The sequence below is a fragment of the Schistocerca gregaria genome, chromosome 2, assembly GCF_023897955.1.
Source record: "Schistocerca gregaria isolate iqSchGreg1 chromosome 2, iqSchGreg1.2, whole genome shotgun sequence".
In the NCBI taxonomy this organism is placed as follows: Eukaryota; Metazoa; Arthropoda; class Insecta; order Orthoptera; family Acrididae; genus Schistocerca; species Schistocerca gregaria.
In genome coordinates, this window is record NC_064921.1 from 26,738,510 (window position 1) to 26,757,257 (window position 18,748).

General features: G+C 41.0%; 1 protein-coding gene across 1 annotated transcript in view; it reads right to left on the bottom strand.

The window, feature by feature from the left end:
* Positions 1-18,748, bottom strand: part of LOC126334576 (Down syndrome cell adhesion molecule-like protein Dscam2) — a 290,611-nt gene that overhangs the window by 130,483 nt on the left and 141,380 nt on the right. Inside the window, exon 11 of the mRNA XM_049996963.1 lies at positions 11,656-11,893. Coding sequence (XP_049852920.1) covers positions 11,656-11,893 — 238 coding nt within the window. The remainder of the gene's footprint in view (positions 1-11,655; positions 11,894-18,748) is intronic.

Here is an 18,748-nt window from a genome sequence, read left to right on the forward strand (position 1 = left end):
AGTATCATATTTTTTACTTTCATATTTATCTGTTGGCAGTAATAAACATTTTGTTCTCTAAAGGTAAGCATTAGTTAACAATTCTGAAACAATAATCTTTATTTTCATCATAGTTGATCATATAAAGCTTGAATTCTGCTTCTGATGACCAGGACTACATGGGCCTGTAATCTTCATTAATAAGATAATTATACTCCCAATCTTGTACAAAATCAAATCTCCCATGCCTTATCTACCCAGCCTCCCACTGTGTAGCCACAGAGGAGCATTCTGCTCGTAACTCAGTACCACCCACGACTGGAGCAACTGAAATTCTCCAACAGGGTATCGATTACCTCTCATTGTGCCCTGAAATGAGAAATGTCGTGCCCACTATCCTTCCCACCCCTTCCACAGTGGTATTCCACTGTCCACTGAACCTACACAATATACTTGTCCATCCTTACACAACCCCCGCTCTCAATCCTTTACCTCATGGCTCATACCCCTGTAATAAATCTAGATGCGAGACCTGTCCCATACATCCACCCACCAGCACGTACTCCAGTCCAGTCACTAACACCACCTATCCTATCAAAGGCAGCGCTACATGTGAAACCAGCCATGGTCTAGGAGCTAAGCTGCAACCACTGTGCTGCATTCTATTTTGGCATGACAACCAATAAGCTGTCTGCCCACATGAATGGCCACTGACAAATTGTGGCCAAGAAAGAAGTGGACCACCTTGTCGTTGAACACTCTGCCTTCATTTCAATGACTGCTTCACAGCCAGTGCCATATGGATCCTTCCCACCAACACCAGCTTTTCTGAATTGTGCAGGTGGGAACTTTCTCTGCAATGCATCCTACGTTCCTGTAACCCTCCTGGCCTCAACCTTCATTAGTCACTGTTCTCACCCACCCAACACAACACAGCCATCATTTTTACCACCACACGCAGTCTTTTTATTTATCTCCTCTTCCACTACTCCCCCCCCCCCCTCCACCTCTCCCCTGCCCACCATCTAATCTGGAGCACTTCACTGGCTGCCACCCCCCAACATACTATCCCTTCCCTATCTTGCCCCATCCTCCTCATTACCCTATCCAGTCACCACTCCCATCATTCACTGGTGATGCTGCTCGCAATGTGGTTTCAGATGCCTGAAACTGCAGTTTTGTGTGTGTGTGTGTGTGTGTGTGTGTGTGTGTGTGTGTGTGTGTGTGTGAGTGAGTGAGTGAGTGTGTGTATGTACTGTTGAAGGCTAATGGCCAAAAGCTTTTGTTGTGAGGATCTCTTTGCTGTGCCTATCTCCAACTCACATCTCTAATATATGGTGAGTAGCAACTTTTCTTCTCGTAATATTGTTATATTCCATCCTGGTTTCTCCATTGTTTGATTCGTTGATAAAAACATCAGACCAGTTCAAACAAAATATGTTAATTCTTAGTACCTCTTGACTAAATTGATGGGCTGATTTCAGATTTGGTGTCTTCACTCTTACACATTTGAACACTGTGCACATCCTAGCTACAGATTATGTTGAAGGAAGGCATCAAAATTGAGGCAGATGTCTATACACTTACATTTGATTCTGTTATAGTTTTTGAGAAATTTGGGCAGTTGGAGCTGTAATAATTCAAGTATACTGTATTTATCTGAGATCATTGCTTTTGGACAGTCATTCAGTTTTATTAATTCTCATACTCAAAATACTTGATAACTGTGTCCAACCTTCAAACAGAAACACACACATGTTGAATGCAGAAAGGGATATTCCAAAGTGTAGTGTCTACCACTCTTATAGGCTGTAATATTAATAGTGTCAGAAACAAAATTAAGCTAATGGGTATCACCTCTCAGAAAATGATAAAACTACTGGTGGCATCTCTTAAAGATGTGATCTCTCAGGTTTTCTTGGCACCTATGATTAATGGTGTGCTTCCAGATATTCTGCTAATTGTTTTTCCAGGCAGCAAGTGCACATAGCAGTAAAACTTGGGGCACCTGAAGTAGTTAGCTGAGACAGTTGTAGAAATATTGTGTCTAAAATGGATACAAATCAGCAGAACACACACACATCTCGCACACACTGCTGTCTCAGGCAACTGAAACCATACTGTGAGCAGCGGCACTTCCATGATGGAAGTGGCGACTGTGTGGGAGTAAGGAGGAGGCTGGGACAGGGATGTGGAGGAATGGTATGGTGGGGTTGGTGGACAGTGAAGAGCTGCAGTTTAGATGGAGACCAGGGAGATATGGGGAGGGTGGGGAAGTAGGGGAAAGGGAGAGAAATAAATTTTGTATGTGGTAGCTCCCGCACCTTTCCTGTGCCACCCGATCTTGTACCTCAACCTACGAACCTGTACCCACCCCCCACACTTTCTCTGTTCTATCCTAGTTTGCACCCACTAATTCTACCTCATCCAGTCACATCTGCCATCCGCCTTCTTCACTGTTATCCACTCTCAGACCGCTGCCCATAGTTTCTCCACTGACTCCACAGTTCCTGCCCCTTTACCACATGGTGCCCTACTCATCACTGTTGATGCCACCTCCGTGTACACTAATGTTCCTAATGCCTATGGCCTTACTGCTATTGAACACTACCTTTCCCAATGCCCTTTGTATTCCAAACCAACAACTTCCTTCCTAGTCACCATTCTAATGCTTTCTTGGACGACAAGAGACATTGTGGTGTTGAGTTGCATGACTCACACATCTCTTTCAGTTGACTTACACATTGTGTGTGCAGCTGATCCTCTTCTTTGGGTTATCAGTTAAGTCACTCTTGCCATTTAATTCTTTCCAAAGTCTGTATCAAGTTAAGGGGAATATTATTATCCAGCTCTACATTCCTTCAATAAATTCTGTACTCATTGCCTCCTGCCAGTTAAATGACAACATATTTCCAACTCTCATCCCAAAGTAACAAATATTATGTACAAACTCCAGCAAGCCAACTGGTTCCAAGATAAATGTTAGAATCTACTACAAATTTGTACAGTTACATATGTTCTGCCTCATGAAGAGCCAAAACATAAAGTAAGAGTCTCTCTATAATACACACTTCATCTGTCTCTGTACTAATCCTCATGGCACCACACACCAAGCAACATTATGAAAACATTCTTTGACTTTTTGATATTAATTCTAAGGCACTGTTGGTAACCACTTGTCAAGGCTGCTCATCTGACACAGCTCCTGGCTCCTCCTGACAGCTGTCCTTCCTGCACACACAGGCATGTGTGGTACAGTAAAAAGGCTCTCTCACCCTTGTAATTAAAATATCAGGTGTTCAAGAGGGTGGAGAGCCAAGTGTTTCTAGAATTTACCCTGAAATTCTCGAAGCACTACACCATGACCAACAATAACCTCACCCACAATTACTTCTCCTCTAACGGCATTACCTACAAACAAATGCAGGGTAAAGCTAAGTGCAACTGTATGGCACCATCCTATGCCAACCTATTCGTGGACCATCTAGAGCAATCCTTCCTAAAAACCTAGAATCTTAAACCCCTCACCTGGTTCACATTCATTGATGACATCTTTGCTATCTGAATCAAAACAACAAGCCACCTTCCTAGATGTTGACCTCCACCTCAAAGATGGCTACATCAGTACCTCCGACCATATCAAACATACTAACCACCAGCAATACCTTCACTCTTGACAGCTACCACACATTCCACACCAAGAAGTCCCTTCCGTACAGCCTTGCCACCCATGGTCATTGTATCTGCAGTGACGAGCATCCTTCTCAGAATGTACCAAGGATCTCACTGAAGCCTTCACTGACAGTAATTATCCTCCCAACATTGTTCAAAAACAAATCTGCCGTGCCTTATCTTTCCAGTCTCCAACCACCTCCCAAATTCCCACCATCCAGCCACAGAGGAGCATTCCCCTCATAACCACCCACTACCACCCAGGACTGGAGCAACTGAATTACATTCTATGCCAGAGTTTTGATTACCTCTCATCATACTCTGAAATGAGAAATTTCCTGTCCACTATCCTTCCCACCCCTCTGACATTGGTATTCCACTTTCCACTGAACCTACACAGTATACTCATCCATCCATACACAACCCTGCTCTCAACCCCTTACCTCATGCTCATACCCCTGTAATAGACCTAGATGCAAGACCTGTCGCATACATCCTCCTACCACCACCTACTCCAACATCACCTATCCCATCAAAGGTGGGGCTACCTGTGAAACCAGTCATGAAATTTACAAGCTAAGCTGCAACCACTGTGCTGCATTCTCTGTAGGCATGACAACCAATAAGCTGTCTGTCCGCATGAATGGCCACTGACAAACTGTGGTTAAGAAACAAGTGGACACCCTGTTGTTGAACACTCTGCCAAACTTGATATCATTCATTTCAATGACTGCTACCTGTCTGCATGAATGGCCACTGACAAACTGTGGGCAACTGTTGTTGAACACTCTGCCAAACTTGCTATCCTTCATTTCAATGACTGCTTCACAGCTTGTGCCACATGGATCCTTCCCACCAACACCAGCTTTTCTGAATTGTGCAGGTGGGAACTTTCCTTGCAATACATCCTATGTTCCCGTAACCCTCCTGGCCTCAACCTTTGTTAGTCACTGTCCTCACTCATCCAGCCCCCTTCCTGTTCCCATTCCAGCACTACACAGCCATCATTTCACCACCACACCCTGTCTTTTTATATCTCTCCTTTTCTGCTACTCCCTCCCCCCCCCCCCCCCCCCACTGCCCTGCCCACCGTCTAAACTGTGCAGCACTTCACTTTCTGCCATCCTCACCATAATATCCCTCCCCTTCCTTGCCCCAGCCTCATCATTCCCCTACCCAGTCACCACTCCCATCATACACTGGTGCTGCTGCTCGCAATGTGGTTTCATTTGCCTGAGACTGCAGTCGTGTGTATGAGTTCCATTTGCACATATGTGTGTGTGTGTGTGTGTGTGTGTGTGTGAGAGAGAGAGAGAGAGAGAGAGAGAGAGAGAGAGAGAGAGAGAGAGAGAGAGACATGTTTGTCAGTGCTGTCCGGCAACACCTGTTTGCAAAGTACGACAATATAGTAGCCGCGGAAATGCCTTGGGCTGCAGATTGGAGCTGCCAGGTGGGGAAGCCGCCGGCAGTGGACCACACACCACCGGGTAAACACAACGACGACAGAACAACGACAACCGACAACAACCAACAACGAGCGACTATGACCGACACAACAAGGAAGAGATAAACAACAAGGCTTGTAGAAACTACAACATCATACACCAACAGTAAATCCACTCAGAACCAGAGCCAGGCAAATGTCAACAAAGAGCAATGACCAGAATTCAGTACCGCCGAGATGAGATGCAATCCAGAGCAAATACCAGACTGACTGGACTAGGGCAGAGCGGGTCCCTACATACGAAACCGGAAGGAGTGGCTATTGGCTGTGGTCTGCTCGTGGTGTAGCAGTGGCACCCTCACTCCGTGAGAGCTGCTGCGAAGAAGAGCCGCCGTGGACGCGGAGCCCTCTATGGGCTGGCCACGTCCATTTGTTCTGGCGCGTATTTGACTTCCGCGGTGGGAGGTACTAGAGACACCTTGTAAAAAAGGTAACGGAAAGGGAATGGAGCAAAATTAGGATGTTTTGTCATTATTATGACTCTGAGTATCTAAAAATAGATGTACAAAACAAGACCAATAAAAACTAGTGAGATTTCTGTTACTGAGCAAAATTTAATTAATCTGTAAAAAAGCTTCCATAGAATTTGTCCAATATTCTTTCTGTAAACATATGAGCAAGAGTCCACCCCAACAAGTTTTACCCATGCTACTTAAAAAAACTGCAGATATTAGCCATTAAAATTAGTGTCAAGCATGTAATTCTTAATTTGATTACAAAAAGCTCCAACTGTTTTGAATGTAAAATTATATGAGCCAAATTAAAATTTTAAAGAGTCAGTTATTTATCTTGTTACCTGTCAATTAAACAAATATTGATATCTTCCTTGATAAGCTGCAGTGTACTGAATGTACTGGTACTAATGTACAAAAGCAGGAAGAAGTGCATACGATCCAAACTCATGTCATCTCTGCCCTTCGATTTTCTTTTCAATAGTATCTCAGAGACTTCCTTATGGCAGGACCCAGAGTCACGTTTTACTAACTAATGGATTCAGTTCCAGATTGATTTTCATAAAGGATATTTTTAAAGAGCTCTAATTCCAGCATTTTTAAAGAATCTTTGTGTGAACTTAACTATGAGAATTTTTAGCAGATCTTCTGCTACTGATCTTCTAAATTGGAAACTTTTCCATAAAGTCTGCGAAATCATTTATTGTACAATTCAGTGAATCTTTTGGCTGTCCAATTAGTATAACACATGTATCCATTCTAGTCTGCTTCTGAAACTCCAAAAATATCAAAATGAAAGGTTTTGGATCTACATTCATGAGCAGTTCAGTACGAGGCTGCTAGAAAGCAGCTCCACAATCCCTGCTGACAGAATGTTCCTGAATCTACTCCAACACAATTTTTGGAGAATAGGGTAGTAGATTGTCTGTATGAAGGTGCAGATTGCCTAATAAATGCAAACACATGGATCCAAAACACCAGAAAATGGGTTCCCATACTGTGGCAAGTGTATCACATCGATACTGATTGCCTTTGATTGCCTTCATAGACATACTGTAGAGAAAGCAACCGATAAAGTTAAACAGAAAAAATTGTTCAAAGAAATGATGAATAAAGCAGCAAAATTCAGGAACAAAATAATTATTAGTTCTATAACCATAGTCTGCAAACCACTGTCAAGGGCACAGCAGGGGGTATATCCCATTGTGCCAGCCATTAGGGCTTCATCCCATCTCATTCATGTGTGATATAAATACCTCTGTGTGAGAGGTAATTAGTCTAATCTTGTCTTCACAGTCCCTATGAGAGCAATATGTGGAGGGTTGTAGTAGTGGACACCTGTCAGTATATGCTAACCATTTTGCATCCTCATGTTCACCCTTCAACAACTGATCTGCTGCCCAGGAGAAAATAAGCACTGATGGTTTGCTCTTGTCAGATGAATTTGCTTGAACTAACCAACCTAGGAACGTACAACTTGTAATGACTATTATTATTGGTCTGCAAATGATTTAAATACTGATGTATTGCTATTGAGTACATTGTCCTTACTCACCAATTGAGATTCAGCACTTATACCCGTGACATACTGTATAATTTGTAAACAGTGTATGCTATGAAGGAATTCTCAGAAACCAGTGGTGATTTTCACAGTATACATGTAGATGCAGAGGTAGAAACCAATACTAAATGGGTAATAATTAATGGAGAATGCTTCAAAATAATCTGTTTTACAGAAGACAATGCCTTACTGGGGGAGCCACACAAGGTGCATGAATCAAATCATAATAGAGAAGTGTGAGATGAAGATCAGCAGAAGTAAAACAACCACAAGAGATGGAAAACTGAACACAGTTGTACACCTTGAAGACAACTAGCTGGTACAAGTGACTACATTTAGGCATCTCAGAAGTTGTAACACAGTGAAATAGATGTTGGAGCTAGAATAACCAAGTCAAAAGGATCACTTATCCAATAAAGTATACTACTGTTTTCAAAATTAATTCACTGAACAGTGACATATGAAAATTTATGCTACATTGGGACTCTAGCTTTGATTTATTGCTTACCATGTGGGTCACTTTAATCACTTTGTCTATTCATACATACTCCTCAGACTATCCCAAACTTTTAAGTCACACTGTCTATATCCTTATATTGTAATCTGCTAAGAGAGTTTGGATTGGTCCAGGCAGCGTGAATGGATAGCCAAAGTGGTCAAGGTGACCACTCGTTATAAGTGAGAAATCCAGGTTCGAATCCAAATCTGGTAAAAATTTTCTTACATGTACATCTAAGTGGATGCTCTGGAAATAACACATAAATGCCTGGCAGAGGGTTCATCGAACCACCTTCATGATACTCTATTATTCCAATCTCATACAGCGCATGGAAAGAATGAACACCTATACCTTTCTGTATGAGCTCTGGTTTCCCTTATTTTATCATAGTGATTATTTCTCCCTATGTAGGTTGGTGTCAACAAAATATTTTCGCATTCGGAGGGGAAAGTAGTTGATTGTAATTTCCTGAGGAGATTACATTGCAATGAAAAACGCCTTTCTTTTAATGATGTCCAGCCCAAATCTTGTATCATTTCAGTGGCACTCTCTCCCGTATTTTGTGATAATACAAAATGTGCTGCCCTTCTTTGAACTTTTTCGAGGTACTCTGTCATTCCTATCTGATAAGGATCCCACATTGTGCAGCAGTATTCTAAAAGAGGATGGACAAGTGTAGTGAAGGCAGTCTCCTTAGTAGATCTGTCACATTTTCTAAGCATCCTGCCAGTAAAATGCAGTCTTTGGTTGGCCTTCCCCACAACATTTTCTGTGTGTTTCTTCCAGTTTAAGTTGTTTGTAACTGTAATTCCTAGGTATTTAGTTGAATTTACGCCTTTCAATTTGACTGATTTATAATACGACTGAAGTTTAATGAATTCCTTTTAGCAGTCACGTGTATGACCTCACACTTTTTGTTATTTAGGGTCAACTGCCAATTTTTGCAACATATAGATATCTTTTATAAATCATTGTGCAATTTGTTTTGAGCTTCTGATGACTTTATTAGTAGATAAATGACAGTGTCATCTGCAAACAACCTAAGACAGATGCTCAGATTGTCTCCCAAATCGTTTATATAGATAAGGAACAGCAAAGAGCCTCTAACACTACCTTGGGGAACACCAGAAATCACTTCCGTTTTACTTGATGACTTTCTGTCAGTTACTACAAACTGTGACCTCTCTGACAGGAAATCACAAATCCAGTCACTTGACTGAGATGATATTCCATAAGCACGCAATTTCACTAAAAGCTCCATGTGTGGTACAGTGTCAAAAGTCTTCTGGTAATCCAGAAATATGGAATCAAGCTAGTTGTGTTTCACAAGAATGATGTTTCCTAAACCCATGCTGACTGTGTGTCACTCAACCATTTTCTTTGAGGTAATTCATAACGTTAGAACACAATATATGTTCCAAAATCCTGCTGCATATCAACGTTAATGATATGGAGCTGTCATTTAGTATAGTATTCCTACTACCTTTCTTGGATATTGGTGTGACCTGTGCAACTTTCCAGTCTTTGGGAACGAATCTTTCATTGAGCAAACACTTGTATATGGTTGTTAAGTATGGAGTTAATGCAACAGCATACTCTGAAAGGAACCTAATTGGTATTCAGTCTGGACCAGAAGACTTGCTTTTATTAAGTCATTTAAGTTGCTTTACTTCTCCAAGGATATTTACTTTTGTGTTTCTCATGTTGGCAGCTGTTCTTGATTCTAATTCGAGAATATTTACTTCGTCTTCTTTTGTGAAGTAGGAACATTTCACTTTTGATTTTTATTGTATATTTGAATTCTAGGAGAAAAATACAAACTCTTGTATGTACCACTTCTTTCATTACATGATAGATGGTGCTGTAATTGACAAAAAACAAAATTGAGTTAAAAAATTGTATTATCTTGAGAAAAATGCATTGAATTGAAAAACAAAAACTAGATGTTTCCAGTAATTGTGAAGAAAACTTGTTTGAGGTGTGTCCTCTGGCCTCCCACCAATGAAATGCTCATTTGAGGTGTGTCCTCTCACTTCTCACCCATTGGGTGGTTGTTCATAAGAATTACTTCACAGTAAGTGCTCAAAAATGTCACTGTCCTCTTTGATGCACTTATTTATCTGCACATGGAATGATTCAACAAAACTTACAAGTGTTTCTGTTGTAAAATTATGACCTTCATTGGTGATACGCTGAATCGTTATCAGCGGTTGTTGGCAGTTCATTATTAACTTCATTCTTCAAGTAATCCCACAAACAAAAGTCAGTTGAAGTAACATCTGGTGATCTTGGAGGCCAAAACACTGGACCACCTCCTTCGATCCACCAGGGGATTGTGCACATGATTTAATATGTCTCATGCTGCTACAGAATAATGTGCTGGATAACAGTCGTGCTAAAACTACATTGTTTGTTGTGAGCTTAAGGAAACATCTGCAAGCAATACTGAAAGATTGTACTCCAGAAATGTTTGATATTTATCACAGTTCAACGTTCCATTGATAAAGACTGGACCAATGAGTTTGTAACCAATTATTCCAACCAAAGATTCGTATTCCAAGTACACTAATCTTTGACTTATTATAACAAATGTTGGTTTTCCACATTTCAGGAATGCATGTTATGTTGATCAGTCATATCATGGTCCATGAGGGGAGATATGTCAGAGAAAAATACTGAATCAAAGACATTGTTTGCTGAAGTGACCACTGACAAACTGTTACTCATTTCTGGAAATCATTACCATGAACTTCCTGGTGGAGGGAAATAGGAAAAAGACGATGTTTCTCGGTTTAATAATTTGGCAGATAGTAGTCTTACTAATTCCTGATTCATGACATACTTGTCAAGTGCTATTGTGGGGTTATGATTCACTGCAGCTAATGTTACAGTTTCATTATTCTCTCCAGCAACTTCAATTGTTCCTTTTCCTTTGCTGTACACTTTTCTTGGTGGAGAACTGTCAAATAACCCAACAATAAGAAGCACATAGTGTCACACTGATTGGAAATTTTGAGTACAAAGGGTTACAGCATTATCAATATCCTTGCCACTTTCTCCATGAAAGTACACCATTTCAGTTTACTTTTCTATCATTTTAATTAGTACTACAGTCATATAATGAAGGGTACTTTGAAACAGATACATGGAAAAAACTAAAAAACACTGAGTCATTTGCCACACATATCTGTGTTTATGTTTTTGACCCGATACATTTTTCTTGAGATAATACCATTCTGGAATTCACTTGTGTTATCTGTTTATTACAGAGTCATCTATCATATAATGACAAAAGTACTAAATACAAAAGTTACATTCTCTCCCTCCTCCGAGTCAAATTCTACAATAAAAGTGGGATATTGCTATTTAAGATTTCAAAGCTGCCGCCACCCCAACCCTGGTGGATGGCACAGGGGGATCAACATCACTATCACTGGACAGCATATTTCAAAACAGAATTGGTGAGGTTTAGGAAATGGGGAGTGTTCAGAAAAGTCACCCAGAATACCAGGTCAGGATAGACTTACAACCCTCTTCCTTCTCCTTTAATCTGTGTGCCAGAAGAAAGGTTCACTGTCTCTGAAAGCTTGTAAATTTATTTAACCTTTATACATGTTTTCTCCTGTCACTGCTTGGTCAGTAGAATCTATCCAGTTATGTTATGTTTAGAAAAATGAGTGGGATATTCAGTCATAAAAACTTGTGTGTGTGTGTGTGTGTGTGCGCGCGCGCGTGCAGGTGCAGGCAAACAAACATACATGCACCCCCTTGTGTGTGGGCATGTTAGAGAGGGAGAGGGGAGGGAGGGAGGGAGAGGGAGACAGAGAGATCATGTTGTCATATTCTCCACTGAGAAAACAACTGCTGACTTATTCCATGTAACAGCAAGAGATTACAATTTTGATACACAGAACAGTCAACTAACAAACAAACTAATTAATTTTTCTGCTTACTTCTCAATTAGAAAGATACTTAAGGCAGTACTTACCATCTTCATCTGTTGTTGCTGAGACCTCTTGGCTTCTGGGACCAGCACCAACTCTATTATATGCTTGAACAAGAATAGTGTACTGTGTATACTTCTTAAGATTTGTCAGTATATGTCGTAGTGGCATTCCAGGGAGCACTTCATGTGTTTCATAGTGAAATGTATCTGTTGAATTTGCAAGTCTGTAGCCAATGTAGTATCCCATTACATCACCATGCTGGAGATAACGTTCTGGGGGCTGTAACAAAGCAGTTTCATCTTAGATTTAATTTGTGTATGTAAAAGTTTCTACATTCTAAATATGAATTACATTTGTGCTCTGATTATTGTTAAAATTTAAAAAAACTTTTAATTTCTCTAGATTTAATTATGTGCAAACCACAAATATCCAAGATCATATTGCTCAAGTTGGTAACTTCGATTTCAGCACTTTCAAGATTTTTGGTTTACTGATGCTATTTTATGTTGTGCCTTGTTTCTTTCATGGATGTCACCCAAGAAGTATCTAGTCCTATGCCAACTTGCACCTTTGCAGGATTTGTCTTCTTTAATGTTTGACCACATGCATGAACTTTTTAAAAAATACTACTGTAACGGCACCCACGTCATTGCATCCCAGGTTGCGTTTCACCACTGTAGGAAGCAACCACATCAGTTCTATTGAGAATGGGAAGTTGACCTTCACAGGTTAAGTCATCATTGTCATTTTGTGTCCAATGTGCATAAAGAGCTGTATGCTGATCAGATGGTCAGAGATGTTATCATTTGCTTAGTTCCAGATCATGAAATGTGAGAGAATGCCCTCCAGTGTGTAAATCCATACCTCTCTGAGATTTTAACTACAACACAGTTGTTCAATTTGTCATGAGCTGCAGGAAATCAAAATTGAGTCATGGTTCATGGTGTGGGATATTGGCTATCCAACCCTCTTCTGCACATCAAGCTTCAGATAGTTTGCAGGGGGGAGATATGACACGGCAGTCCTCATGTGATCACTGCGTCAAGGCAGCCAGCTTCGCTCCAGCAGCAGCCATACCAACATGCCTGTAAACAGCAATGTATGCATTCGATGCTCCCTTCCTACCCTTATTGTTTCATGAGTCATGAGTGCCCAGACTGTCCAAAATGCTGGGCTCCCTGCCACAATTTCAACAAAAAAGATCACATTGCTGCAGTCTGCAATGCAAAAACTGAGCACAACATTCCTGATGTGGATATGGACATAAACATTGTATGAGCTATTTCTGTTGCACCATATAAACTTTTCATTGGTGTTATGGTTTTTCATAAAGTTCAGCACATGCAAGTGAATACAGGAGCTGTGGTAACCTTGTTAAACTCACAAACTTATAAGGACTTGGGTTCCCCTCTGCTTCTCCCTGTGTCACAAAAGTTAGTAAATTACAATAAGCAGAGTATTCCCATTTTCAGCCAATTCTATGCTCCAGTGACCGACAAGTTAATAGACTGTGTGCTTACATTTCTTGTTGTAGATAGCATGAGTATAGAGAATCTTTTTGACTAAATGCTTTTAAGTTGTTAGGTTTTACCATTTCAGATGAAGTGAATTTAGTATGTGAACAAGTTCTACAGAACATAGTTAGATGCATTATGTTCTGAGTTTCCTCTATATTCTCTCCTGGCTTGGGTTTTGTCAAAAATTTTCTAGCACATATGGCCATAGAACCTTCTGACTGGTGTCGTTTTTTACGGGCCCATCCGATTCGAGTGGCACTCAGGGGAGAAGTCAAAGATGAATTAGATTGCCTAACAGAAACCAGAATTATTCAGCCTATTGCAGCAAGTGAACAGCCTACCCCATTACTAATAGTAAATAAACCATCAGGCTGGTTAAGCCTTTGTGGTGAATTTAAAGTTTCTGTGAATGTGCAATCCATAGTGGGTACATATCTGATACTGTGTTTGCATGAACTGTTTGCTAAGTTATCAGTTGATCATCATTTCTCAAAAATTGACTTGTCGGATGCCTATTTACAACTCCCTTCATATACGGTCACAATGTATGTTAGTATTCAGTAACCCTTTTGGACTGTACTAATACTTGCAGTTACATTTTGGAGTCACCAGTGCTCCTGCTATTTTTCAGTGTTTTATTTTATTTTATTTTATTAAAACTTACTTCATCTGTGCCAGACTCTGAAAACTATTTGGATGACACTATAGTTTCTGGTGCCTCCACTGATGATAATTTACACAATTTCAACACTCTTTTTTTCTATCCTCCAAGTGTCAAAGTTAAAGTATAACTTAGAAAAATGTCAGTTTTTCCAACCTTCTATTGTTTATCTTTGGTTTGGAATGGTCTCAAACTCTTGAATCAACATCTTTCTGCTGTTGTGTTGCTTCCCTGCACTATGTCAGTCAACGAACTTCAGGTTTTTCTAGATAAAGTCATCTGCTACCATAAATTTTTGCCTGGGGCAGCAACAATCATGCAGCCATTACATTCGTTGCTGGGTGAACGGACTCAGTTTCACTGGTCACCAGCTTGTGGCACCACATTTTCCACCATGTTGCAGTCTGCACCCTGCTAAGTGATGAACCAATCAGGCCTCCACATGGTCCTTGCATAAGATGCTTCACAGTATGGGTTGGGAGTGGCACTGGCTCACAGATATCCCAATGGCTCCGAGTGGCCTATTGCTTATGCCTCAAAAATACTGATGCCAGTTCAAACTAGGTACTAACCAATAAAGTTTTGGACATTGTATATGCTGTGAAGAAATTCCATGTTTTTCTCTATGGTACCAAATTCCACCTGGTCAATGATCACAAACCATTGGTTTCTTTATTCAGTCCTTCTGAATCATTACCAGATAAAGTATAACTGATGACTCAGAACAGTCAGTTGCTTATGCTTCAAAAATGCTTAGTGCCACCCAGAAGTTTTTCCAGATCGAAAGCGAAGCATTCATGATCATTGCATGTTTTCCTCTACAGAGCTAAGCTGCACTTAATCACTAATTAAGAGCCTATGATATCACTCTTCAGCATGACTGTCAACTATCAAATTGAACGGTCCATTTTTTCTCAGCAGATGTAACTATGAGATGCATTTCCACAACACTACTCAGTATGCAAACACTGTTGTCCTGTTATGATTTTTGATGAGCCCTAATCCATCATTTGATTGACATGAGGGCCTTTGTATGATGAGGCCACGCAAGCCGTGAACTACTTCTCTTACCAGATCCTGATTTGCAGGGGTAATTGGGAGGATACAGTATTGCAGCAAATATATCATTACATTACAGAAGAATGCTGAAGATTAGATGGGTAGATCACATAACTAATGAGGAAGTATTGAATAAGATCGGGGAGAAGAGAAGTTTGTGGCACAACTTGACAAAAAGAAGGGGCCGGTTGGTAGGACATGTTTTGAGGCATCAAGGGATCACAAATTTAGCATTGGAGGGCAGCGTGGAGGGTAAAAATCGTAGAGGGAGACCAAGAGATGAATACACTAAGCAGATTCAGAAGGATGTAGGTTGCAGTAGGTACTGGGAGATGAAGATGGCTTGCACGGGATAGAGTAGCATGGAGGGCTGCATCAAACCAGTCTCAGGACTGAAGTCCACAACAACAACAATATCATTACATCCTGCAGGGATGGCTGGCCTGGATGCCCAGTTACTAACCCTATTACAGCAGCATTTTCATCTCTGTCATATGCTCAATGCTGTCATGGACAGTGTCATTTTGTTACAAAAACACCAAAACTCTCAATGGACAGTCCTGCTGGAGCCTCTTTGGCTGGATGCCATGCATCTCCTGCACCAAGGGCATTGGGTTGGATCTCATACCATGATGCTAGTCAGGCACTATGTCCACTGGCATGGAACTGACAGGCTAATTGACAACCTCATCCAGAATTGTCAAAAATGTGAAGCACAGCCTTGCCAGACCTTCTTGATCTGGTTGGTGCCCTTGCAGTCGTGGGAGAATATTGACTTTGCTGGTCCCTTTCTGGATGCTGCCTGGTTGATAGTTATCAATGCTTACTCCACATTTCCCTATACTGTCAACTGCCATTTCACCAATTCAGAGGCCACTGTTGAGGTGATCACTAGAATTTTCGCCAAATAATGCCAACCCCACATGACTGTGTCCCATACTGGATAATGGGCAACAATTCTGGACAAGCCGTTTGACACTTTCTGCATTCAGAATGTCACTGACATTATCCTGTCACCACCTTTGCATCTCAAATCCAACACGAAAGCATAAAGGCATGTGCACACATTCAAAACCCAGATGGAGAAATTGTTCATGAATTGCCTACCGATGATGCTTTTACCCTTTCCCTGCGTTCATAGAGGGCTTCATCATTTGAGGAGAAGAGTTCAGCAGCCTCCAATGCTGCCAGTCTTCCAGCACTTGCACCTCCTACTGCAGACTCCAGTTGCACCTCCCCTCAACCATCTCCATGCTTCATGCTGGGTATCCGAGCAGTCACCTGATAGCAAAGGAGCCACCGTTTGTTCACCTCAGAAGTGGATGGAAAGACAGTGACCAGTCACAAAGACTGACTTCACCTGTGGAGCAGATATCAAGCACCTCCATACCTGATCCTGCTCCAGAACCTCCCTGTGGCAATACAATGGGAGACATCCTCTGCTTCCCTGTCTCTTTCTTTTTTTCTGCTTAAGAGCCCTTCCTTGTTCATCAACACTCTAGCACATCAGCCCAGCTATGCAGGAGGATAGCAGTTCAAACCTGTGGCTGGCTAATCTAAGCATGTGCTCTGTTTCTAATGACCTTGTTGGTGATGGGACATTAAAACACTGATCACCACTAGATGTGAACTCATCACTCTTCTTTTCTAGGCCACCCACTGAGGATGGAACCACAGCAGGAAATGCTGCCGCCAGACCATCCTGGGCAGCACCTACAGCCACGGCAGCACACCCCCTCCAATGCTATCATGAGTGTTGCTCCTGTACAGAATGCCCTTCAGTGAACTGCTGGGTGCAGAGCCACACCACACAATGTTGCTCCTCCCCTATGTAAGACGGAACGACTAAGAACTGTGATACCTCATAGGTCTACAACCCTCTTCAGTTGGCATTGGACACCATCGACATCACCACTGCTGGCTGGTTACCGTTATGACCCATCTGCTTTTCTACCTCAGCTGCTATTGGCCTCGGTTGCCAGAAGAGAGAGGCCACTGCAAAATTTGCTGTGCGAGATAGCTGTGCAGGGCCCCCTTAGCAGCACCTGCACTGGTCTTAAGTACAGCTATCTGTTTATGTGGCTACCACAGACCACTCAGTGTCTTTCATTTTCACTTGCAATATGATGGTGGGACGTTCTCCACATAAGAAACTATTTTCTGTTATAATGCATTATTTTTGTGACTTGTTCTTTCAGGCAATGTACATGTACATTTGTATGAAACTTTAACTGCAAAATATATCAGTTAACTGACTTGCTACACTATCATTTATGTGGCAAGCTAAAACAGTAATGCAGAGTGCTCTTCAAAATACCTTTGTATATTGTTCATTGTGGATCATCTCCATAGTCAAATGGTTAGTGTTATTGCCTTTGGTGTGGAAAGACCTGTGTTCAGGTCCCAATATGGCTCAGATTTTTCTGAGGTATGGAGGTGCAGAATGGGATCCACTAAGCCTCATGAGAGTATATGAGGAGCTGTTTGAATAACAAAGCAGTAGCACCAGCTGATGTTATCTACTGGAAATAACCCCAGGATGGATTGGTGACCCTTTGATCATCAGTAAACTAGGTAAAAAAATCAATAATAAGATATCTCAAAGAAGAACTTGAATCTTTCTGCACAGGGCAGGAGCATGTGGAGGAACTACAGCTCTAGTTTAAAAGAATAGTTGACCATGCACAAATAGATATATATCTATTAGAACAGTCTATTAGAACAGTTTATAATAGGTGGGAATTCACGGTAGAAAGTCGCTGTAAGAAACTTCTGAAGCAAACAAGATTACTGCATAACAGGTGTAAAACATAGTGTAGGGCTATAGACAGAGAGATACTGAATGAAACACATTTGGCTGTCAAGAGAGCAATGCATGATGCCTTTAACAACTACCACAGCAGAATATTGTCAAATGATGTTTCACAAAATACCAAAGAAACCTGGTTGTATGTAAAGGCTGTTAGTGTCACCAAAGCTAGTGTCCAGTCCCTAGCAAATGAGACAGGAAACTAAATTGAGGGTGGCAAAGCAAAAGCTGAAATGTTTAACTCCATTTCCAAATGTTCCTTTACAAAGAAAATTCCCCCACTTTAATCCTTGTATCACTGAAAAGATGAATGAAGTAAGTATTGGTGTCAGTGCTGTCAAGAAGCAGCTGAAATCATTAAAACTGAACAAAGCTCCATGGCTTGATAGAATCCCTGTCTGTCTGCAAGAAGGGTAGTACAAGTGATCCACTAAACTACTGTCCAGTATCCTTGACATCAATTTTTTGTAGATTCTTAGAACATATTCTGAGCTCAAACATAACAACATATCTTGAGCAGAATCACCACATCAATGTCAACCACCATGAATTCCAAAAACAGCAATCATGTGAAACCCAGATCACACTTTTCTCACATGACATGCTGAAAGCTTTGGACCAAGACAGTCAGGTAGGAGCAGTATTTCTTGATTTCCAAAAAGCATTGGACTCAGTACCACACCTACACTTATTGTCAAGAGTATGATAATATGGGATATCAGGTGAAATTTGTGACTGGATTGAGGACTTTTTTTGGTAGGGAGGATGCTGTATGTTACCTTGGATGGGGGGGGGGGGGGGGGGGTTCATCATCAGATGTATAAGTAATTTCAGATGTGCCCTAGAAAAGTGTGTTGGGACACTTGGTGTTCTTGTTGTATATTAATGACCGAACAGATAATATTAATAATTATCTCAGACTTTTTGCAAATGATGCAGTTATCTATAATGAAGTACTGTCTGAAAGAAGCTGCATAAATATTCAGTCAGATCTTGATAAGATTTCAAAATGATCCAAATATTGGCAACTTGCTTTAAAGGTTCAGAAATATAAAACTGTACACCACACAAAATGAAAAAATGTAGTA